The following is a 21,957-nucleotide window of genomic DNA, read 5'->3' on the forward strand; positions in this document are numbered from 1 at the left end:
GCTGTACCTGACGGGGCGCCCACTGCCACAGGGCGGCTCCTTAGGGGTGGGGGTCAGGGAGAGGTGTCACCCAGGACCAGCAGGGGGGCACGGCAGTCCCCTCAGACACTGAGCCTCACAAGCTCCAGCTCAAGTAAAAACCTGCGTTTATGTCACACAACATCCTCCGTGGGTTCAGACTCTCTGTACGGCTAGCGGGGCTCAGTATAGCCTGCTGCTAAACGCTCCACGCACTGCAACCGGCTGCTCCTGTGCTCAGAAAGCCCCCCGCCCCGGGCCGGGGGGAGAGGGCTGCGGGCCGCCCGTGGTCAGAACGTCCATCCTAGTCGGGGAGTCGCCCACCTCTGGGGAGAACTGTTGCCACCGCGCTGGGCAGCCCGAGCTCCCCACGCCGGCCGTGGGCCCCGACCTGCAGTTTAAACTTGTGTGCAGCGGGTGAGAAAGGAACCGGTGAAAACCCCTCGACGAGGCTGCCGCCGGGCTACCCACAGCCGCGCGGTCCAGGCTCGAGTCCGCGGAGGTCTTTCCTTTCCGTTGGCCGAGGTAACGAGGGAAAGGGGCCTCCTTGGAGGAAGGTGCCACACACCTGGGACAACTAGGCGCTTCTGGTCCTGGGGCCCGGGGAATCCGCAGGGACAGCCCGTCCTCCCGTCCCACGTGCGGGGACGAGTCTCAGACGCCACAACCAGACAGGAGACGTTCTGCCCAGCAGCAAGCACGCCGCGTGCCCCTGCTGCCACGATTCTGAAACCTTCCCACAGGGTCACTGCTCCGGGGGGGACTCCATCCGCCCGGCGGCTTGGTCACAGCTGCCCGCGAGCGCGGCACAGGACGGGGCTCCTGCTAGGCGTCGTTACCGTGGGCGCTGGAGGCCGGGGGCCGCCTGTCTCGGGCGATGCTCTCCCACTCCTTCTTCACCAGGACGTACAGCCTCATCGCCGCCTGCGCATCTTGAATCTGGGGGACACGCAGCACCACCATGACTGTCCCGCTGGGCGACAATCGTGGCCACATACATGCCTGTCCACCCCACAGTTCCCGAGTCCTGGCATCAGACACGGACAAGCGAAGGAGAAAACTGACGAGAGCAGTGGTCCAGCACCACGGCCCTCACTGTGCTTCCGCGCCCCAGCTCACGGGAGGGAGGGACCCAAAGCGAAGGGATGACGTGCTGCCTCGTGGGTGCTCCAGACACCACAGAATGAGGAAGGAGACGGGGTGGGGGACGGCAGGCCCTGAACTTGGTGCCGGCTCCGCGGGCCAGCGGGCCCACGCGCGGTCCTAGAGGGCCTGCGATCCAGGCTCGGGCCTTCGTCTCCGACTGCAGCTCGCTGGTAGCTGTTTGGTGCGAAGTGTTAGTTAAACGTAGCCGTTTAGAAGCTAACCGCCGCTCCGCAGGCCCGCTGCCGCGCCATTCATCACGGGCCAGGAGCCCCTAAAACAGAAGCCGCCCGAGGCTGACACTGCGCCGTGCGCACGAGGCCCGGCACAGCCCCCGGTCCCGAGGCCTGTCACCCGGGACACACTCACCGAGCAGTGCTCCGTCTGCTGCACCCGGATCCCCAGGACTCGCTCCGCAAGCAGCTTCAGAGACGGCCGTCCACTCTGCCAGGGGAGAGGGCGGCGCACAGCCACGCTCGGGTGGGGCCTCTGTAGGCCCTGCCTGGGCAGGGGAGTTGCCCGCTGAGCCCCGACCCAAGGGACCTTCAGTGTCCCTCCCACCGGAAGTGCCCGCGGCCCTGCGGGTTGGTGACACCCGGTCAGCCCACAGAGGAGGACCAGGAAAGGACTCTGCCATGTCTGCCTTCCGGCCTCAGGCTGCCCTGCTCATTTCAAGGGCAGCTCTGCCTCTGCAACAGACACGATGGCGGCTTCTTGCCTGCAGTCGGGGGTCTAATCACAGAGACCAGAGAGTGGAGCTCACCTGCCCTCAGCGACACTAACTTTAAAGGTGGCATTTGGCAGAACTCTTTCTCTTCTAAGACTCCTTTTAGTTTTAAAGGTTAAAAGGAAAAACCAAATGAAACCCAACACCTTTCATCAGTAAGCCAGCCTTCAGGGACCAGAACCGACAATCACGTGAACCAAGAAACTGAACTACGCCGTGCGGGGCCGCGCGGCTCCAAGTACCTTCACTTGGCTCCGGAAAGGCTTGTACTTCTGAGTGTCCCGGATCTTCTTCTTCGGGTGACCAAGAAACAACGCCTGGAGGAGAAAATAGGATGGGCGTTTTGTTGTCCATCTGCAGCAGCAGACCCCTTCTACCAAACTCCAACACATGACACACGTGCACACACAAATAAGACAAGCACTGACACGAGCCTGAACTTCTGAGGGAAGATCACCGTGGGAAAAGTGATGGAAGGACCATGGGCATGAAAACAGCCTTGAAACCGGGGAAGCGGGAGACTCAGTCACCAAGGAGCCCGCAAGTGGCTGAAACGCGGGTCTGCGCGGGGAGGGAGCACAAGATACCGGGGCCTCTTGAAGTGAGAACTTTTATGACAAAACGCGTCTCCGTGGGCAGGACTTGGTTTTTAACAGTTCAAGCTCTACTTTCTCTCTTCTTCGGCCGCACTGCGCGGCTTGTGGGATCTTAGCTCCCGACCAGGGATTGAGCCCAGGCCCTGGCAGTGAAAGCGCCAAGTCCTAAACACTAGATTGCCAGGGAATTCCCTCAAAATTTACTTTTAAAAGACATTTAAGACCAATTTCTATGGGTCCCTGAAACATCGGAGGCTGCCAAGCTTCCAGGAAGCACCGTTTGAAAAGCTGCAGGACCAGGAAGGACAGTCTCCCACAGCTGCACGCCCCCAGCTTCTCGTCCCAACAGGTGGGTCAGCTCTGCCCACAGCAGAGACCCTAAGGGGCTGAGGCTGAGCCCCTCTCTCTGGGGCACGGGAAGGGGACCCTCCGAGCCTGCCTGCCGCCCGCTGTGCTGGCCGCCATGGGCCGGCCTGTGACACAGGGAGTGCCCAGTGGCTCCGAGGAATGGGCGCCGGGGATGCTCCCCAACAGGAGGGGCTCTGCCCTGAGAGGGGTGGTGGCCCACCGGACAGGTGAGGGTGGCAGACAGCGCCCGGCTCTGCCTACGAGGGTGTGCAGGGACCCGCTCCCCCAAGCTGACACGGTGGGCGCATCACCCGAGTCACGGAGAGAGCGCGACCACCTGGGACACCGCGTTACGTAAGAGGCGCCTGGAGCCAGCACCTTCAGGTCGTTGTGCAGCGCGTGTCCGACTAGAATCCGGCCCTTCAGCAGGTCTGCCACCTCCTTCTGAACGACTTCAAATTCTTCTCCTGGAAACAAAACAAAGCAGCGGTTTTTAGTGACACGTCCATCACTACCGTGCTGAGCGAGAGGACTGGCAGGCGGGTCTCTCTGCTCAGGAGGGCGATGCCAAGGCCGAGGGGCCATCCCAGCACCCCAACCAGGGAGAAGTGGGGGGAGCACACTCACAGCCCCCTGCCAGGGCAATTCTGACGGCTGAATCTAACAGTAAGAAGCCAGGGCATGTGTTTGATGTCTTTCCAACCGGAGGCGAAAACGAGGCAGGGGTGGCCCTCGCCACAGATGGTGAGAAGCCCGGCTCTAGACCCTGGGCTCCGGAGGCAGCTCTGCTTGCTTTTTCAGAGCGGACCCCTCGGGGCTACGCCCTCCCCTAACGCCCAAAGGGAAGGGCTGCAGCAACCGCGCTTGGGCCCCGCGCCTCTGCCCACCCGCGACCCTAGCAGGACCGGCAGAGCCCGGATGGAGATGTGGTCAGGCCCTGGGGCTGACGAGCGGCCGGGCCACCTCGGGGGCTGTGCTCCAGGGAACCTGAGAGGTGCAGAGAGCAGACAGCACGCAGCCAGAGGACGACAGAGCTGCCACCTCAAGCCCCTGCTCCCAGGATCTCCCCAGGTCCCAAATCTGGGGCCCCCTGTGTGCCTCTCTGCCCTCCCCCGACAGCCTGTCCATCGGCAAACCCTACTGGCTCAGCGTCCAGGCTGTGTCCCGAGCTGGGCCACGGCTCGTTGCCTTGTACAGCCACCTCTCTGACCAAGGGCACAGAGGACAGGCTCGCTCCTCCACCCCCGCGCCCCGCCCCAGCCTATGCCCAGCGCCGAGGCCCCCCGAGGGAACCTGCGCCAGACCGGGCCCCTCGCTGCTCACGGCCTCCCCACGGCTTCCGAATCCTCGCGTAGGCCTGGGAGCCCCTCCAGCCTGTCCCGCCTCCCCACCCCTTCCCCACCCCACAGCAGCCTCTCTCCGTCCAGGAACGCTGTCCCAGTCTTCAGGTCGGGTGGCCAACAGGCAGCGAGGCCGACGCAAGCGGCCGTGGGAGCCTCTGAGCCCACCCGCCCGGGAGGGAGGAAGACCGCCGGGCTCTCGCTGCGCCCGTGCCTGCAGCAGAAAGGGCCGCAGGGAGACATGGAAGCGCTCCAGCCGCCCCCGCCTGCGTGCCCATGCTGAGGCGACCCACCCTGCGCCAGGTCGTCGGGCCGGATCCCGCTGACCGCCGTCCTGTAGTCAGTCACCGGCTGGGCTGGCTTCACGTACTTGTCATAAACACACTTCCCGTACTGGTTCACCAGGGACACGCGGGCCACGATGCTCTCTTCCCCCTTGGGGCCCACGCCCACCATCTCACAGTCCACGGCTAAGGCTTTAGTCAGGCTGGAGGGGAACGAAGGCTCCAGTTTAATCCACTCGCGGGACCCAGGAACTGGCACCACTGCTCAGTTATGTGACAAGGACGGGTGTCAGCCGGACGCCGAGAGGCGCCTGCCCAACTCAACGGGAGGAGAGGGAAGCGGGCCCTTCCTGAAGACCCCCGCCCCCGCCCCCCGGGGCCCTGCCCCACGTGCCCCGCATACCCGCTGAAGGCCCGCTCCTTCACCAGCGTGATGGTGCTCTCACTCTGACCCAGCCGCTTCCGTGCTATCCTGGCTGCCTCCGGGCCGATGGCTGCTTCGATGTCCGCTGGGTCGACGTCGTCAAACCAGATGTCTTCTCTAAAAGGCAGAGGGGAGAACAGGCTGAGCACGGGCAGGCGAGCGGGGTCTGCTCTTAGGGCAGCCCGGCCCCAAGTGCCTGGCCGCCAGCCCACCGCTCTGGCTACTGTGATCATCCTGCCGCTTTCCTTTTTAATTACTCATTAGGGACTTCCCTGGTGGCACAGTAGGTAAGACTCCGCACTCCCAATGCAGGGGCCCTGGGTTCGATCCCTGGTCGGGGAACTAGATCCCACATGCACGCCGCAACAAAAGACCTCGCATGCTGCAAGAAGCCTGGGCGCAGCCAAAAAATAAAGAACAAACGACACTCATCAGCTGGAACTTAGGAACTACAAGCAACAGAAAGGACATAAAGCAAAAATACGCCCCCACCCCCAGTCAGGTGTACCGGCTGCTAACGTTTTCTTCTTAGTTACAAAACGGTTCAGTTATGAAACATTTAAGAACCTCAGAGAAACGCGATGAGTGCAGAACATAGACAAAGAGCCCCACCACCAGGTCCCCGGGCCGAGCCCTGCAGACGTGGACTGCAGCCGGGCAGGGATGGGGAGCGGTGGCTCGTGACTGCGTCTTTCGGGCTCAGCGTCCATGTCATTTCTTTAGAGTCAGCCTCCTGAGCTCACTGACTGGACGCGCCCCTCTGGCCATCTGCCCCCACAGGCTTCTCCCTCGTTGGATGTATCCCGACCACATTGAAGGAATTACTGAAATAAGTTCAGTGCATCGTCTGTCGCCCTCGAGACAGAGGGACCTGTCGTGACTGCTGTTTCCAGAGAGCGGGCCTGGGGCAGTGACTCGCGGCAGGCACTCAAACTGTTCTTTCCTGAAACCTTCAGCGATGGTGTCCTCAACCCCAGGCAACACACAGCCAGGCTGACTTACCATCACGCCACTCCTGGCTGAGCCATTCAGAGGCAGCCACTGACTTCTGCTCCTCCCCGGGTGGGTGACACCACAGGGTCTGCTGACCAGGCACTGGGTCGGCACGCTGCCCCTCGCGGACTCGCCGCAGGTGAGCACGCCGAGGCTCCGGGCACGTCGGGAACCTGCCCCACACCACCCAGCTAGCAAGACGTGGCAATCGGCTTCACGCTCGGGTCCCTGTGGCTTTGGCGTTCATTCATTCCAAAGACCCTTCCTTGGGGCCTCCCACGTGCCAAGCCCTGTTCTAGGCCCCAGAGACAAAGCAGCTGTGAAACAGGCTGTCTCCCTCGTGCCCACATTCCAGGGGAGACAAATAGTCAACAAAGAAACCGACAGCACCAGGGCAAGGTGACGGAGGGGCCAGCAGCCTCAGCCTCCTTAAGGAGACAGGCCTTAGTGGCTGTGACCCGGCTCTCGGCCAGGAGGCCGATTAGGCCAAGACGGTCATCACAGCTGCGCCAGCCCGGGGGTACTTACTCGGTGGGCGGGGCCGGAGGCAAGGTGGCGGCCACCTCCTCAGCTTTGCACTTCTTATGTCTGATTTCTCCTCGTTTCGGGGAAATGTCATCATTGGTCCTTTTCTTCGCTCCTTTCTCATTGCGCTGTGCTCGGATCTTCCTGTTCGTCAGACATCCTGAGGGCACAGAGCCCCGTGTGGCCTTGGGGTCTGTGTTTTCTGTCCCCATCTCATCTCTCTTTGCTTTATCTGAGATCACTTTCCTGTTTTGTTGGACACCTTGGGGCTGCTTTTTGGAATCCGTCTGAGAGAGAACAAGAGCCTCTTCCGGGGCCTGTGATTTTTGTTTCAGCAACTAACGGAACCCAAGATAAAACACGAAACGCATTTTAATTTGGAAAACACGCACAAAGGATTAAGAAGGCTTACACGTGTGTGTGTGTGTGTGTGTGTAAAAGAAACCTGTTTCCACATTTAGAGTTAACTCCTTCACAGCTCAGGCCAACAAGCTGGTGCATGGCAGCCACCTTCTTGGTTTGCTACTGCTGTGAGGGTCTCAGGAAGAGAGGAGTGTGTCCAACAAAAAAAGGCTGAAAAAGGGCTGACAGCCGCACCCCTGCTCTCCTACACGGAGGGCTGAGGTCTCCCAGCCCAACCTCCTCTTGTGTGCAAGTCCCCGGTGTGGCCATTCTCAACACGGTTAGGACCCTGCTACGTGGCAACCAGCTGAGTGATCAGGTGGGTTTCTACTTACCTGTTCCTATAATGTTTAGAGAAGGAAATACTTTCTTGTATCAACTGGAGAAAACACAAAGTTTTTTCCGTAATAAATATCCCTCTGCTTGCTTAGTTTTGCTTTACTTTCTTGAGAGAAAGAGATAAAGTTACAGCTCAAGAAATCATAGCACCCGGGGGTTGCCGGAGGAAAAATTTCATCGGCCTGTGTGTCAAGACAGGAGAATGCTTTGGACTCTGCCCTAAGGTGCCCGGCTGTGTTAAGAAGCTCAGAAGCTCTTACGTTCCCGCTCTCACTCTGAGGCTCCCTCCGTAACCGATTTCAGGAACTAGAAGAGACTTTGAAGGTCACGCCCCACGGTATGAATGTGCACCCCCGTCTGCCATCTGCTAGCTAGCTATGCGACCTTGAGTCAAGTTCCTTAAACTCTCTGCCTCATCTAGAAAACAGCGATGACAACAGCAGCCAACTCAACGGAACTGGAGAGAATTTATGAATGAAGCAGAGCAAACAGCATTTAGGAGACAGTAACCTGTAACCTGTAGGTAAGTTTGGGCCACTGATTCCGAGAAAGGCAGTAGGTTCAACACGGCATTACGAGCAGGGACTTGGGCGTCTGACTCCTGGATCTGCTGAACCGGCTGCAAACCTGGACACCTTACGTAACCTTTCCAGCCTATTTCCTCGTCTGTAAAGTGGAGATGATTAAGGACTCTATCTCAGGGTTGGTTAAATAAGAACACATGTAACTCGGCCGGCAGCGTCTGCACATTTTAAGAGCTCAGCAGCCGGCGGCAGTTGCTGTCAACTCTCACCTATTAAAGGTCCAGGGTGTCGCCAAAATCCTTTACATCAAGTCCCTGCCATTCACTGGCCTGCGAGCTCGCCGCCGCCCGCAACAGGCCACCTCTCTGCGAACCGCTCTGTCCACAGCGTTCACGCCAATCTGCGCTCCCTTGGACCCCACAAGCCCTTCTCCGTTTTTCCATCCGCGGGGCCCCCGCGACCTTACCTCCTCCTGCAGCGCCTTCCAGTTTTGGGAAAAGTCCTCCGGTGCCTTTGGAGGTCGCACCACGACCACGCCGGGGCCGTTTCCCTGCTTTCTGCCTGCTTCTCGCGCTTTGTTCTTCCAAAATCTTTTCTTCCTGTTTTTCTTCCGATTCGGCTTCTTGACGAGCTCGGGCTCAGGCGCGGGGTCGCCCGGTGCGCGCTCGGGGGCCAGCACCCTCGCCTTCGCCATCCCGGCACCGTCCCGGCCCCCGCGCCCATCCACGGCGGCGCCGCGGCCCCGGAGCCAAGCTCTGCCCGCCGAGCACAGGTCCCGCCGGACCCCAATTCGCCGGCCGCGGTGACAGCAGCGCGCGGGACCCCGGAAGCCGCCCCGCGCGAGTCTCCACACGTGAGCGCCGATCCCAGGAAGTGTCCTTCTCTCGCCGACCGGCTGGAAACCGGGTCTTCGCCTCTGGTTCCGCGCGGCCGGTAGCAGGGCGGGGCTCTTTGTCCCCCAAGGGAAAGGGCTGCCACCCTGGCGAGCGGCGTCCGCGGTCAGCGACCCAGGATCCGGTTGGGGTAAGCCCGGGATCTCCCCGAGGGCCGGCCTGGGGCCGAGAAACGTGAGCGCCGGAAGGGAACTGGGGGGGCCGCCGTTGGTGTAACACCGAGGCCCGGCCGGTGGAGGGCGGGGCCGGCGGCCGCCAGGGGTCGCTGGACGGCCGGGCCTGGGAGCGGCGGGTGCGGAGCGGACTCACAGGGACTCCGGGCAGCTGTCTCCCGCGCCGGGGTCCGAGCCCGGCCCATCTTCCCTACGCGGCGGGGAAACTGAGGCCCAGGGACGGGAGGGAGCAGCCCAGGTCGCACAGCCTGCTTTCCCAGGGCCGTAGTTCAGCAGCATCCGATAACAATAATAAGCACTGTAACAAGTGTTGAACTGTATTATTTTGTGTGACAACAATGAAAACAGGTCACTTGCGCACCATGCCTTTGCTCTGGCAATACCTGGATCAGCGACGCAGGTGAGGCCTCCACTTCCCCAAAGCTTCCATCCCAGGCTCTGTACGTGCGTGGGGCCCTTCAGGGAAATACAAATGCTAAACCAACAATGGTGGATAGTAGTAATTGCAACGAAGACGATGAAGTGAGATACAGTGGTACGGACTTGAGGAGGAGTAAGGCTACCCAACAAAATGCAGGACGCCCAGAGAAATAGAAATTTCAGATAAAGAATAATTTTGAGTATAAAAATGTCCCATATATTAGCTGCAATTTGGGGGGCATACTTAACACCAAAAAAAAAAAGAAAAAGCATCATTTACCTGAAATTCAAGTTTCGCTGCTGTCCTAATTTTTATTTTCTAAATGTGACACCTTTCCCTGGGGGGCCACTTAGATGGTGCCACGAGGGAGGTGACATTTGAGCTGAAACTAGAGCAGCAAAGCACTGGGCGTATTTGAGGAACGGAAAGCAGGCTGGGGGGGGGGGGCGGTGGCTGAAGGTCTGTGAGCAGTGTGGGGATGGCTGGGGAGGCAGGCAGAGGGCTGGTGCCACCGTCCCGGTTCTGTGGGCAGCCGTCAGCTACAGGCACAGAGCAGGCAATAGCTGAGAGGGAGGGAATGAGGACAGGAGAGCGGGAACAGGTCATGGAAAGCAGGGTGTCCATAGGAAGCAGGTGTGATGGTGCCTCAGCCAGCCGGGAGCCACAGTCACACAGATGGGAGATGAATCCCACCCCCGCTCTGTGCTCCCAGGCACAGGACCGGTGGCTGTGCTCTGAGCCAAGGCCCAGCCCAGCCCAAGGCCGGGCGGCGGCGGGAGGAGCCTGCAGGCCGCCCAGCCCCTCAGCCCCTGCCCTGGGAGGAAGCGCTCACGAGTAAACACAGCCTCATCATCCAGCCCAGCAGGTCTGTCGCATTCCACGCCGGCCAGATTGCAGTCGCTCTCCCTTCCTGGGAGGATGAGTGAGCTTCGCCTCCAGGGGAGATGTGTGCGGGCAATTCTCATCTCTGTGCCCCTCGTCCTCCTGGGCTGCTGGGGACTCCCTGATTTCCGGCAGGTGGGTGGATCCGAGGGCTGCGGTGCTGGGGGAGCCCCGAGAGCTGGGAATCTGGGCTCCGCTGGGTGCTGAGGGCGGGTCCCTGGGGGAGAAGCGGCTGCCTGACAGCCCTTGGGCCAAGTGGGAGGAAATCCGAACTTGGGGTTCAGGGGCTGAAGTGGGCTCACTGGAGAGGGAGTTGGCCTCGGTACTGTCCACCCACCTGTTGAGGGGCAGACCCGGCTAGGCGGTGTGAGTGGCTTGCCTCCTCTCCATCCTGGGACCCCTCTCCATCCTGGGCCCCTTCTCCCCCCCACCACCCCCGCCTGCTCCTCTCCCACACCTCCTTCTCCCTCATCTTCCCTCACTCATCCTTTCTCCCACAGCAGTTCCTTCAGGCTTTGGAGCCAGAGGAAGTGACCGCTTACTTTGGCCCTGACGTTGCCTCCGAAGGTACTTGTCCTGGCGTCTTCCTTGCGAGGGGAGTTTCTCAGAGCCTGCAGGGGGCATCTCACCCTTGGGTCAGGGACCTTGGCTTTTCAGTGGCTCAGCTGAGAGGAAGTCAGAGCTGCTGCTGTCACCCCGTTAATTAGTTCTGTTACTTCCTGCCAAGTCGATAAAAACTGGTCTGGGTGTCCTGGGCCGGGCTGGGGTTGTGACCCTGGGATTCTGCTCAGTATCTCAAGGGAACGGGCACTAATTAGCTGGTCTCTTCCACCCCTGGGCCTCCCTTTGGGCTGACTGACTGTCAGGAACTCTTGCAGTTTCTGGCCAGGATGTAAACATTTATCTTTTCTGTGAGACACAAGAAGGGCGCTGGGTCAAGCTCCAGCCAAAGCCTTTTCCTGTTGCTCGTGGACCGTGTCTGTGGACTTCTCCATGGTGCCAGCCCCCTTTCCAAGTAGGGCCATTGGTGATCCAAAGGCAGGTGGGGACCAGAGGCAGGGTAGGCTAGTGGTCAGAGCGGAGGGAATTAGGGGTGTCACTCGTGCCTGCCTTCTCTGTGGTCGGGGCCAGATGCACGCTGAGCGATGGCTGGGGTCGTGCTGCGGGCAGGGGGAGCTGTGCTGGAGGGCCGAACAGGGGGGAGTGAGGGGCCTCCTATCTCCCGCAGTGCCCCGATTCGACGTGGCCCCGCTCACCTGCGTCTGTGAGCCCGAGCATGAGGCCGAGGACGGGCGCGGGGGGCTGCCCTGCAGGGCCCCGAGCTGCTCCCTGGCAGCCCTGGGACGGCTCTTCTGGGCCTCCTTGCCACCTCCTTCACCAGCGAGCGGGTGGTCAATGCCTCCCTCCGGCTGCTGGGGGCCCCCCACCCCTGCCTCGCGGGAGGCCTCGCCCTGCTGCCCCCAGGCGCAGCGTCCAGGCTCACCTTCTGCCTGGGCTGTGTGGTGAGTGGGCGCCCAGGCCGGCAGCAGGGGGAGGTTGTGCCGTGGGGACCCCAGTGGGGCAGAGATGCCTCCGAGCCCCCGCTGCACAGCCAAACGTGAGCGCAACACCACTTAGCCAGACTCTGACGCCATGGGGGCCTGTTCCTCGGAGGCTCATAAAAGCCAGCTGAGGCCACCCAGCTAGCAGGCGGCAAGCCCGGGGAACAGGGAACGGAGAGAGGGTGGGCTTTGCAGTCAGACCTCTGAGCTCAGACTCCAGCTCTGCGCCTTAGTACAGGCGACCTTGGGCCAGGCACTCCCTAGACGTCAGCGTCGTCACTGATGGGACTTCCCAGGTGGTCCAGTGGTTAGGACCCGGCGCTTTCACTATGGGGGCCCAGGTTCGATCCCCAGTCGGGGAACTAAGATCCCACAAGCTGCGAGGCCAAAAAAAAAAAAAAAAAGAAAGAAAGAAAAGAAAGATTAAGAAAGAAAGGAATGGTGAAGGCAGCAGCCGTGGCCTTTTGGGTATCTTTGGGGATTGTCACGCGTTGTCACGATGCATCACTGAACGAGCCAGAGCCGTTTATGTCACAACCACCCGCCTCCCCGCCCCATTCCGGGGTCAGGAGGCCCAGCCTGGGTTGGAACAGATGCCGCTCAGGGCCCATCTGGTGACAGGCAGTGCTGTTCATTAGTGCAGGCCTAGCTGGTCCCTCAAGACCCCTCCATTCTTGCACACGTGGGGCCCCGCCAGGATCCTTACCAGGCCCTGCAGACTGGGGCCGGGAGGCCTTGTGCGTGACGGGGACTGGAAGCGTGGCTGGGGCCCTGGCAGCAGGTGGTGGGCAGCGAGCGCAGCCCACAGAGGGCATGGCTCCCCCGCTGTTCCACACAGATGGGCTCTTGGACCTTGGACTTGGGCAGGAGCCCTTGGAGGGGGCAAGTCCATGCCTGGTGCTGTGATGGCCCTGCATGGGGGATGGGGCTGTGTGCACCAGGCAGCTCTGTCTCCTCCAGGAGGGCGACATCCTGGTGGGTGCAGACGGGTTCTATATCCAGCCGTTGAGGAGGTGGCACCGGGAGCTGGTGCCTCCCTGGGGTGGTGCCCAGCCCCACCTGCTCCACAGGCCCACCCCCAGGGCACCCACGGTTCCAGGTACAGCTCCTGGGAGAGGGAGGGTGGAGCTGTGTCCAGGACAGCTCTGCAGGAGGGACCAGCTCTCCTGATGCCTGGGCCCAGCTCCACCAGCCACCTTTGTTAGCACGCAGGGGAGTGCCCCTCTCACGGGGCAGGCCAGGAGAACACGTGGCCACCAGCCGTGGCCCCAGGCCATCTGCTTGGTGGGCAGGTAGACCTCCCACCTCTGAACAGCCACTCACAGTTTACAAAGCGTGTTCACAGACGTGCGCCGTGGAGCCTCGGGCGGGCCGAGGTCAGCGGATCCTGGTAGATCCGATGCTGCAGACGGGAATCCAGAGGCCCAAAGATGGGAGGTGGCGGCCGCAGGCCTCCAGGACGGCTCCAGGGCGTGGGCAGGACCAGGCCGGCTCTGCCGCCAGCACGCCCACTCACGCCTTCCCCAGGCTGCGCCCGGCTGCAAGCGGGGTGTGGTCCTGGGCTCTTCTTGCCGTCTCGGGGTGACCCCCTACTCCAGTGTGCGCCCAGCATGGGGCTTTGGGGCGGCCAGAAGGACATAAAAGCCACACAGCAGCTGATGTCTCCTGGTCTTGCGCTGCCCCGAATGCCCAGGCAGCAATGGGATCTGGGCCCGAGGGCTGGAATGAAACGTCTCCACCTGAGACGGCCATCCTCCCACAACCCGGCCGCCTCTCCCCTGTAAGCTGGTCGAGCTGTCAGTTCTAACGGTCACAACGTGAATGACATGCGAGAGCTCGGGACCTCTCACCCTCTGAGAGTGTTTCCTCCCGAAGAGCTGGGAGGACCAGGATGCCCCAGATGAGTTGGTGGGTGTCCAAGGGCGTGAAACTGGGGTGCTGAGGGCCCGGCTCCAGGAGGGCCAGGGCAGAACTGCTCAGTCAACATAGAAAACTAGCTATGGTTACCAAAGGGGGAGGGGGGAAGGATAAATTAGGAGTTTGGGATTAACAGATACACCGTACTGTATACAAAATAGATAACCAACAAGGTCCTACTGTATAGCACGGGGAACTATACTCAAGATTTTGTAATAACCTTGGACTTCCTTGGCAGTCCAGTGGTTAAGACTGTGCGCTCCCAATGCATGCAGTGCGGGGTCGATCCCCGGGCGGGGAACTAGAATCCCGCAAGCTGTGCAGCATGGAGGGGAAAAAAAAAAAAAGATTTTGTAATAACCTATAAGGGAAAAGAATCTGAAAAAGGATAGACGTATACGTATATGTATAACTGAATCACTTTGCTGTACACCTGAAACTAACACAACATTGAAAATCAACTCTGCCTCAATAAATATATAAACAAATAAATAAACCAAATGCTTAGCCAATTAGTGATTAAAAAACAAAAAGGAGGAACCGCTCCCTCAGTCTCCCTGTGCCGGGAGACGGGCCCTCTCTGGCTCCCCACACGCCCTGTGAGAAAGCGAGGGTCGGCCCATCCACGCCCTAATCCCCACAGTAAGCGGCGCATCCCCAAGCCCAGGAGTGCGGGGTGATGGAGGGGCCTGGCCATGGAGGCCGCGAGGTCAAAGCCACATCTCACCTGCTCTCTAGGACCCTGGCTCTCGGCCCTGCCCCCCGCCCCACCAGGCCGTCCTCCTGCCCCTCGCCTGAGGAGACAGGCTGCCAGGAGCCTCCTGCACCTGGAGCTGCTGGTGGCCGTGGGCCCCGACGTGCACCGGGCTCACCGGGAGGACACGGAGCGCTACGTGCTCACCAACCTCAACATGGTGAGTGCTCGCGTGGGCAGCGGGCTCTGTGGGCGGCGCTGACCCGGCAAGGCTCAGGGTTCCAGGGGGGCGGTGGCTGTCCTCAGAGACCACGGCCAGCCCGTCCTCGGGAGCCTCTGGACACAGCGCCCTGCGGCCGGGGCTTGTGCAGAGCGCCAGTGAGCTGTCTCGTCTGGGGGGCGGAGCTCAGTATGAACCTGAGGCTGGGGTCACACTTGGGGCTCGGGGCCCTGGGGTGGGGAGGGGCGTGATCTCTCTCCCTTACCCCACTGGGGAGTGCAACCCCCAGCCTCTTGCTACTTGGGTCCCTTTGCCTGGGGACCCTCAAGCCTGGCCTCTCCCCCAACGTCCCTTTGATCCGTGGGCATGTCGGCCAGCACTGCCCCGGCAGTGCCAGGCTCTCCCAGCGCCCTTCTTGTGGGTCCCCCCATGTCCGCAGGCCTCCCCTTCCTTGGCTTCTAGGGGTAATGGTGGGGCAGGAAGCACAGCTCCCACTAACCATTACCTCAGAGAAAAAGAGGCAGCACAGAAACAGGTGACTGCAGCACCTGATGACACATTCAGCCTGACGGGCTGTGCCCAACCACGAGTGCATTCACGTGTGAAACACACATACACGTGTTCTAAGGCGGCCAGGTAGGCTTCCATAACGTCAGGAGATTAATATCACCGCCGGCAGCGGCAGGGCCGGCATTGCCCCCCCGGTAAGCTGGCCCCGGAGGGCAAGCAGCCATCCTAGAACGTGGGGTCCTTAGTACCATCTTGTCCCCGGCCTCAGGTATGCCCAGCTATTCCGGACAGGAGGAAAAGGTCCCCCAATCTCAGAGCCCCAGGCCCTCCGACACCTCTCCTTTCCCATGTGTTCTCTGGGCCTCGCTCCCTGGAGGGAGTCTGGGTCCCAGAGGCCACACCCATGCAGCCGGACCCCTGGAAAAGCTGGCTCAAGTCCAGGACAAGCCTGCTTGGGTTTCCACCTGCCGACTCCAGAGGTGGAAAATATTCCCTCTAGGTCACTTGAAGCCTACTGTTTTCAAGTTTTGGGGGTCCCCCCCACCTCGAATACGCTGAAATTTGGTAATCGAACCACACTCCCTGTGGTCATTCAACATGTTTTATGAGGGCCAAGGATGGTCAGGTGGTAGACTGCAGCATGGCTCCTGCCCAGATGGTGTCAGTCGTGGTAATGGCCAGTGGCGTTACCCACCTCGTGCCAGCCGCACTGTTCCTAAGTCTGCCAACAACCATGGAAGGCTTTCTCTCCATTTTACAGGTGAGGAAACTGGGGTCCTGAGCTTAGTAAACGGGATCCCGAGCGTACAGGTAGGAAGGGACAGAGCCTGGTTCAGACTCAGGTCAGCTGAGGCCGGTGGTACCACGTCCTCTCTCCTGGGCGCCACGTCTCGTTTAGAGGACAAGCTGGTGCGAGCAGCTGCAGTGCAAGTCGACCACAATCGGCATCTCGGCAGATGTACTGGGAGAGCTGGGAGCCTGGTGGGCGGAGCCTTCTCATTCGGGTGCCCAGGAAAGGGCTCACGGTGGGGGAGGAGGCCCTCGGGCTGCCCCGTGGAAATGAGCAGTTTAAGCGAGCAGAGGTGAGAGAGGTGTTTCAGGCAGGTGGACAGATGAGAAAAGACAAGGTAAATCCAGTCCGAGAGAAGCAGTGTTTGGAAGGAACGCTCTAGACTAATGGCAGTTACTCGCATCCTGTTGTTTCAGGGTTTCTCTGTGTCGGCTAACCTTCCTTCTGACTGTCTCTATGACTGGCTCCCAGGCCCAAGAACTAGCATTTCGGGTGCCCTCCCTGCTGATGAAGCGTCCTCTCCAGGCAACCCCACCCCCACCCCCGCCCCGGGCCCCTGGAAGTCAGCAGTGCCCACGCACACGTATCACCTCTCCCGCCTGCCCTTCCACAGGGGTCAGAGCTGCTTAGGGACCCATCCCTGGGAGTTCAGTTCCGAGTGCACCTGGTGAAGACGGTCATCCTGACGCAGCCCGAGGTAGGCGCTGAGCTGGACGCCCAGTCGCTGGGAAACCGGTTTCCGCCTGCGGATGCGCACAGAGCCGTGGGGGCGGTGGCAGGGCTTCCCGCCAGCCGGGCCTGGACCTGAATTCCGGCTCTGCCCTGGCACGCGGCACTGCTGAGCGTCAGTCTCATCATCTGTAACATGGGACAGTAATAGGGTCGTTATGAGGACTGAGGTGGCAGCAGTGGCCCGCGCCCTGCTTGGGGTGGATGCCCTGAACATGCGCTCTGTTCCCGGTCCCTCAGGATGCTCCGAATATCACAGCCAACATCACCGCATCACTACTGAGCGTCTGTGAGTGGAGCAGGACGGTCAACCCTGAGGATGACACGGATCCCGGCCATGCTGACCTGGTCCTCTACATCACCAGGTAGCCGAGCTCCCCACTGGCGTGCCAGCCTGGCGGGGAGCTGCTCCCACTCTCTGCAAAGGTAGCCCGGCGGTGGGCAGGCACCTTAGCACTGCCCAGCTAGCTGTTCTCTCCTCCTCAGGTTTGACCTGGAATTGCCTGATGGGAACCGGCAGGTTCGGGGGGTCACCCAGCTGGGTGGCGTCTGCTCCCCCTCCTGGAGCTGCCTTATCATTGAGGATACCGGCTTCGATCTGGGGGTCACCATCGCCCATGAGATTGGGCACAGGTAAGAGGCCCCAACCCCTGTCCCCAAGCTCCGGACAAGGACGTGACCTGGGCCCCCAGGAGGGGAGGCCATGGCTGGCAGTGGTCCCTAGAAGAGCCAGCTGGAGGAGCCTGTACTCTTGACCCCAACGGACTAGGGAGGGTGGGCGGGGGCAAGGGCTGGGAAATCTGATATTTCTTCATTACCGAAGGATTAAAAGAAAAAAAATTTTTTTTTTCAAAATACAAGGAAAACAAACTTAGGAGCTAAAAAGTAATTTTTGTAGGAAATTCAGGTAAAGAAAAAGCCGGCTGCAAAAATTATCCCAAATCCCACCACTTAGAGAAAACGTCCATCTTTTCTTTACACACACACTCATAATATTTTATTTGTAAATTTGGGAGTACGCTGTATGTTGGTTAACTGCTTTTTTATGTAACAATATATCCCAAACATTTCTCTCAAACATTCTCTTAAAACATATATTGGGTTTTTTCGTACGCACCAGAAATTTACTTAATTCATCCCCTCTTGTTAGATATTTAGGTTGTTTCCAGACTCTTCCTGATACGACTGCTATACATTCTGCGGGCAAATCTGTGCTGCTATGTATTATTCACCCGGAGTGGAGGGTTTCTTTCCTTTTTGATTTTTAGCCTTTTTTTTTTTTTTTTTTTTGAGGTACGCGGGCCTCTCACTGTTGGGGCCTCTCCCTTGCGGAGCATGACCTCCGGACACGCAGGCTCATGGGCCATGGCTCATGGGCCCAGCCGCTCTGCGGCATGTGGGATCTTCCCGGACCAGGGCACGAACCCATGTCCCCTGCATCGGCAGGCAGACTCTCAACCACTGCGCCACCAGGGAAGCCCTGATTTTTAGCCTTTTAATTATGAAAGTATATACCTGCTTGCTGTAAAAATTCAGAGTACAGAGACTCCTGAAGTGAAAAGTGGGTGTCTAACTTCCTTGCCCACCAGCCCTGCTCCCACCCGCAGGCCTTTCGCCCCCCCCCCCCCGAGAGCGCTGAGGGGTTCCCACACCCACCTCCACGGGCAAGGCTGGGGCTCCTACCCCCATGGCAGCCCACGGTGCGCACCTTCGCTCTCAGCTCTGCACCTCCGTCTGACCTCTCACCCATCTGGCCCACCACCCATCACAATTCCTCCATCTATCTTGTTTGGAGGAGAAAGAGGAATTGAAAGCCATTGCCTTCCACTGGGAGCAGAAACTTTGGCCAGAGGTCCGACCTTTTCACTTCACCAGTACACATTCAGTTGGTGCTTTTCACACACCGAGCCGCCCCCAGGTCAAGAAAGCTGTCAGCAGTAGAGCCCCAAAGGCCCTCGAGCCATGGCCTCCCACGCTCAGAACACCGTGGATGAGTCTGGCCTGCACATTTTTCAAGCCTTTTGATGTGTATTAGCCAAAAGAGGCGGGGGCCACCGGGCCGGCCCAGCGCTCCCTCGGGTGGGAAACTGAGGCTGGGCACCTGCGCGACGCGGCCCACTGCCGGGTTAGCTGGTGGCGGGGCCAGGGCGACCCCTGCGAGGGTGGGGGGACCCTGGCCACCGCCGGCCTCAGCGCCGCCGCCTCCGCAGCTTCGGCCTGGAGCACGACGGCGCGCCGGGCAGCGGCTGCGGGCCCAGCGGCCACGTGATGGCTTCCGACGGCGCCGCGCCCGCCCGCGGGGGCCCGGCGTGGTCCCCCTGCAGCCGCCGGCAGCTGCTGAGCCTGCTCAGGTAGCTGCACCCCCCCCCCCCGGCACCGCCCCTCCCTGAGCGCCCCTCCTTCCCGTGCCCGGACCCACCCCTCCATCTGCCCTCAACCCTGTGCCCACTTCCGCGGCGTCCCCGTGCCCACCTCTCCACGGGCTCCCAGCACGTCTCAGGAGGCACTCCTACATTCCGGCTCTGCCCACCCCTCCCGGCGTCCACCCCTCCATCTCTGCCCCCGCCCCGCCCCCGCCAGCCCATCCCTCTGGCCGCGCCCATCCCGCCCGCGCGCCACCTCCCTCCTTTCCATCGCCTCCCGCCCCTGTGCCCACCGCTCGGTTCTCCCCTGTCCACTTCCATCCCCTCGCAGACCCACTTCTCCAACCTCCCCCGCCCCCTGCATCTGCCCCTCCATCCCCTCTCCTCCCCTAGGCTCGAGCCTTGTCCTAGCCCAGGGTCAGCTCTTGGTGGGGCACACGGGCTGAGAACGCCCATCCTCGCCCACCCGAACCCGCCGCTTTAAACGCCCCCGCTTCCCGCGCCTACTCCATCCCGCGCCCACCTGCTGTCCGCCCCGGGCCTGAGCCGCGGCCTTGTCGCAGCGCAGGACGGGCGCGCTGCGTGTGGGACTCGCCGGGGCCGCAGTCCCAGCCCGCGGGGCGCCCTTCCGAGGCGCACCCCGGCCTGTACTACGGCGCCGACGAGCAGTGCCGCGTCGCCTTCGGCCCGACGGCGGTCGCCTGCACCTTCCGCAGGGAGCACCTAGTGAGTCCAGCAGTGGGTGATGCGCACCGCTCCCCGCCCCCCCGCCCCTCCGCATCTGGGCCTCCCTCTGTCCGCTCCTGCCCCCTACGCGCTGTGAGACCCCACTGGCCCAGACTGTCCGGTGCCGCTCGAAATTCTCAATTTTTGAACAAGGGTGCCCACGTTTTCCTCTTGACGAGGCCCCACAAATTAGGTAGTGCGGGTCCCGATAGGGCCCCCGAGCCCGTGGACCTTGATCCTACCTAGGCAGTTACCGAGGGCTTCCCACCCGATGGGAACTGGAGGGCTTCCCAGAGGAAGTGACCTCTGAGCTGAACCCTACAGCCGGGGTGGGAGCTGGCAGTGGGAGGGGAGCTGAAGGGGGGCAGGCACCCCAAAGGCAGACCCCCTTTCCAGGACCGCACAGGACTTGCAGGCACTTTCGCCTTGGTGAGCCCCTTCCCCCTCGTAAAACATTAGGAATTATATCTTAGTGTTTTCGTGAAATATAGAATTTTACGTGTGTCATTATAAATACAGTGTTAATGTTGTATGTTAGCATATTCTCTCTGATCTAAAAGATCATCTTTTTCCTTCTGGTTTTAAAAGAGATGAAAACATTTTTGTGGGCCCTGGGCACTGTTCCTGTTCCTGGTGGAGGAGTCCTCCGCGGCTGTCCTCTCCACCCACCACTGCCCAGGGAGCTGGCTGTGTCACCGTGTGCTGTGGTCTGGGAGGGGCAGTGACGGCTGGACACTGACCCCCAGGCCCTGGTGGCCCCTCGGCTGGCCATCTGTCTCCCCTCTTAGGACATGTGCCAGGCTCTCTCCTGCCACACAGACCCCCTGGACCAAAGCAGCTGTAGCCGCCTCCTCATTCCTGTCCTGGATGGGACAGAGTGTGGCGCGGGGAAGGTCAGAGCGGGGACTGAAGGGGCGTGTGAGCACGTGTGTGTGTGTGTGTGTGTGTGTGTGTGTGTGCACGCTCACACACGCTCACGCAGACCTGAGCCTGCAGCCCTCACCCTGGGGTGGGAGACAGGAGGACCTCAGGAAGCAGGGGCTTAGGGCCCTGGAGCTGTTCTGGGTCCCCGTCAGGACAGGGGGGCAGCAGGATGCCCGCATGCACGCAGTGCTCGCCTTGCCCTCTGCAGGCGGTTCATACCAGCTAACGGCGAAGGCTTGCGCCTGACTCTGCCGGGGCGGGCGGGGCATCTGGCCTGCCCCGTCAACCTCCTCGCTGTTCCAGAGAGAGCGGGCGCTTGAGGGACGGCCACCCTGGGCCCGGTGTGGCGGCCTGGAGACAGGGATTGGGTTGTCGCCCGCCACCCAGAGGAGGCAAAGTTTTCCCGTGGCTGCGTGACCACCCCCCGCCCCCTGCCGGCCTGCAGCGGCCAGCTGGCGTCCTGCTCCCGGCCCAGTGCCCCTGCCCTCCCTTCTGCCCTGCATGGCCAGCCCTTCCTCCAGTCCCTGTCCTGCGGGAGGGGCTCTGCCCTCTTCTATTGAGCACTGGCTCCAAAGCAGGATGGGGGTCCAGTGCGTGTGTGTGCGTGTGTTTGTGGGGGGTGTGCCTGTGGGTGTGGGATGCCCTGGGTGTGCGGTCCTGTGGGTGTGGGATGCCCTGGGTGTGCGGTCCTGTGGGTGTGGGATGCCCTGGGTGTGGGCACCTGTGGGTGTGGGATGCCCTGGGTGTAGAACGTGGTCCCGTCCTTCTCTTGCAGTGGTGCTCCAAGGGGCACTGCCGCTCCCTGGCGGAGCTGGCCCCCGTGGGGGCGGTGCATGGGCACTGGTCTAGCTGGGGTCCGGCCAGTCCTTGCTCCCGCTCCTGCGGAGGAGGTGTGGTCACCAGGAGACGGCAGTGCAACAACCCCAGGTGCCGCGTGGAGTGCTCTGTCTGTGGGTCAGGGGGGTGGCTGCTCCGCGTTCCCTGGCGGGGGGCTGGGGGTCACCCTCCTCTCACCCGTGTCTCGTGGGCATTTTCAGACCTGCGTTTGGGGGGCGTGCGTGCGTAGGTGCTGACCTCCAGGCCGAGATGTGCAACAGCCAGGTAGGCCTGCTTCCCGGGCAGGGTGAGGGGGTGCCGTTGGCAGCACTGGGTCCGGAGGAGCCCAAGGGCCAGGGCGGCTGTCATTTGTGGTCCACATACGGCGTTTTGAGAGTGAAGGTGATGCTATTAATACCTGCCCTGGGACCACTGTGCATTCACCAGGAGGGTCCCACCCCTGAAAGCAGCCGCCCTGAAAAGTCCCCCTCCCTCCCTGGATGCCACTGCCCTGCAGGGCTGCCCGTTTCTGCGCTGAGAACGACTCTCCTCTCCGGCAGCCAAGTCCACTACCGCGAGAGCACGGGCGATTCTTTTAGTTATAAGTTCAGGTGAATTTTACCTAGCATAAAATCAGCCATCTGAAACTGTGTAGCTCAGTAGCACGTAGTGCGTTCACAGCATCATGCAACCAC

The 21,957-nt window shown here is 61.1% G+C and overlaps 2 protein-coding genes across 5 annotated transcripts in view; one reads left to right on the forward strand and one right to left on the reverse strand.

Moving 5' to 3' along the window:
* Window positions 1-129: 129 nt before the first annotated feature.
* On the reverse strand, window positions 130-8,484 carry REXO4 (RNA exonuclease 4). 4 transcript variants are annotated; one of them, XM_027104340.1, is made up of 8 exons: window positions 8,130-8,484; window positions 6,402-6,736; window positions 4,860-4,997; window positions 4,466-4,659; window positions 3,211-3,299; window positions 2,131-2,205; window positions 1,531-1,605; window positions 130-957 (listed from the first exon to the last, which is right to left on the reverse strand). In XM_027104340.1, exons 1-8 carry the CDS (start codon window positions 8,355-8,357, stop codon window positions 844-846), a joined length of 1,248 nt encoding a protein of 415 aa, XP_026960141.1. In that variant the 5' UTR covers window positions 8,358-8,484; the 3' UTR covers window positions 130-843. The 4 variants fall into 4 exon arrangements, with proteins under 4 accessions (XP_026960141.1, XP_026960139.1, XP_026960140.1 ...); XM_027104338.1 differs by having other exon boundaries at window positions 1,531-1,659; XM_027104339.1 differs by having other exon boundaries at window positions 1,531-1,663.
* Window positions 8,485-8,780: 296 nt separating this feature from the next.
* ADAMTS13 (ADAM metallopeptidase with thrombospondin type 1 motif 13) overlaps window positions 8,781-21,957 on the forward strand; it is a 31,977-nt gene continuing 18,800 nt past the window's right edge. The window contains exons 1-12 of the mRNA XM_027104367.1: window positions 8,781-9,129; window positions 9,863-10,167; window positions 10,533-10,599; window positions 14,229-14,404; window positions 16,318-16,401; window positions 16,674-16,798; window positions 16,920-17,066; window positions 18,644-18,784; window positions 19,360-19,522; window positions 20,311-20,415; window positions 21,222-21,373; window positions 21,484-21,547. Of these exons, the coding sequence (XP_026960168.1) occupies window positions 10,069-10,167; window positions 10,533-10,599; window positions 14,229-14,404; window positions 16,318-16,401; window positions 16,674-16,798; window positions 16,920-17,066; window positions 18,644-18,784; window positions 19,360-19,522; window positions 20,311-20,415; window positions 21,222-21,373; window positions 21,484-21,547 (1,323 nt within the window). The 5' untranslated portion in view covers window positions 8,781-9,129; window positions 9,863-10,068. The remainder of the gene's footprint in view (window positions 9,130-9,862; window positions 10,168-10,532; window positions 10,600-14,228; window positions 14,405-16,317; window positions 16,402-16,673; window positions 16,799-16,919; window positions 17,067-18,643; window positions 18,785-19,359; window positions 19,523-20,310; window positions 20,416-21,221; window positions 21,374-21,483; window positions 21,548-21,957) is intronic.

This window comes from Aethalodelphis obliquidens, unplaced genomic scaffold (genome assembly GCF_003676395.1).
Source record: "Aethalodelphis obliquidens isolate GAN/ISIS:26980383/991018 unplaced genomic scaffold, ASM367639v1 scaffold7, whole genome shotgun sequence".
Lineage (NCBI taxonomy): Eukaryota > Metazoa > Chordata > Mammalia > Artiodactyla > Delphinidae > Aethalodelphis > Aethalodelphis obliquidens.

Coding starts and splice junctions, on each gene's coding strand:
- REXO4 (XM_027104338.1), bottom strand. CDS start 8,357: ATGGCGAAGGCGAGGGTGCTGGCCCCCGAGCGCGCACCGGGCGACCCC. Junction 6,737..8,129: donor GGAAGGCGCTGCAGGAGGAG/GTAAGGTCGCGG, acceptor GGGTTCCGTTAG/TTGCTGAAACAAAAATCACA. Junction 2,206..3,210: donor CGCTGCACAACGACCTGAAG/GTGCTGGCTCCA, acceptor TTTCTCCTCCAG/GCGTTGTTTCTTGGTCACCC.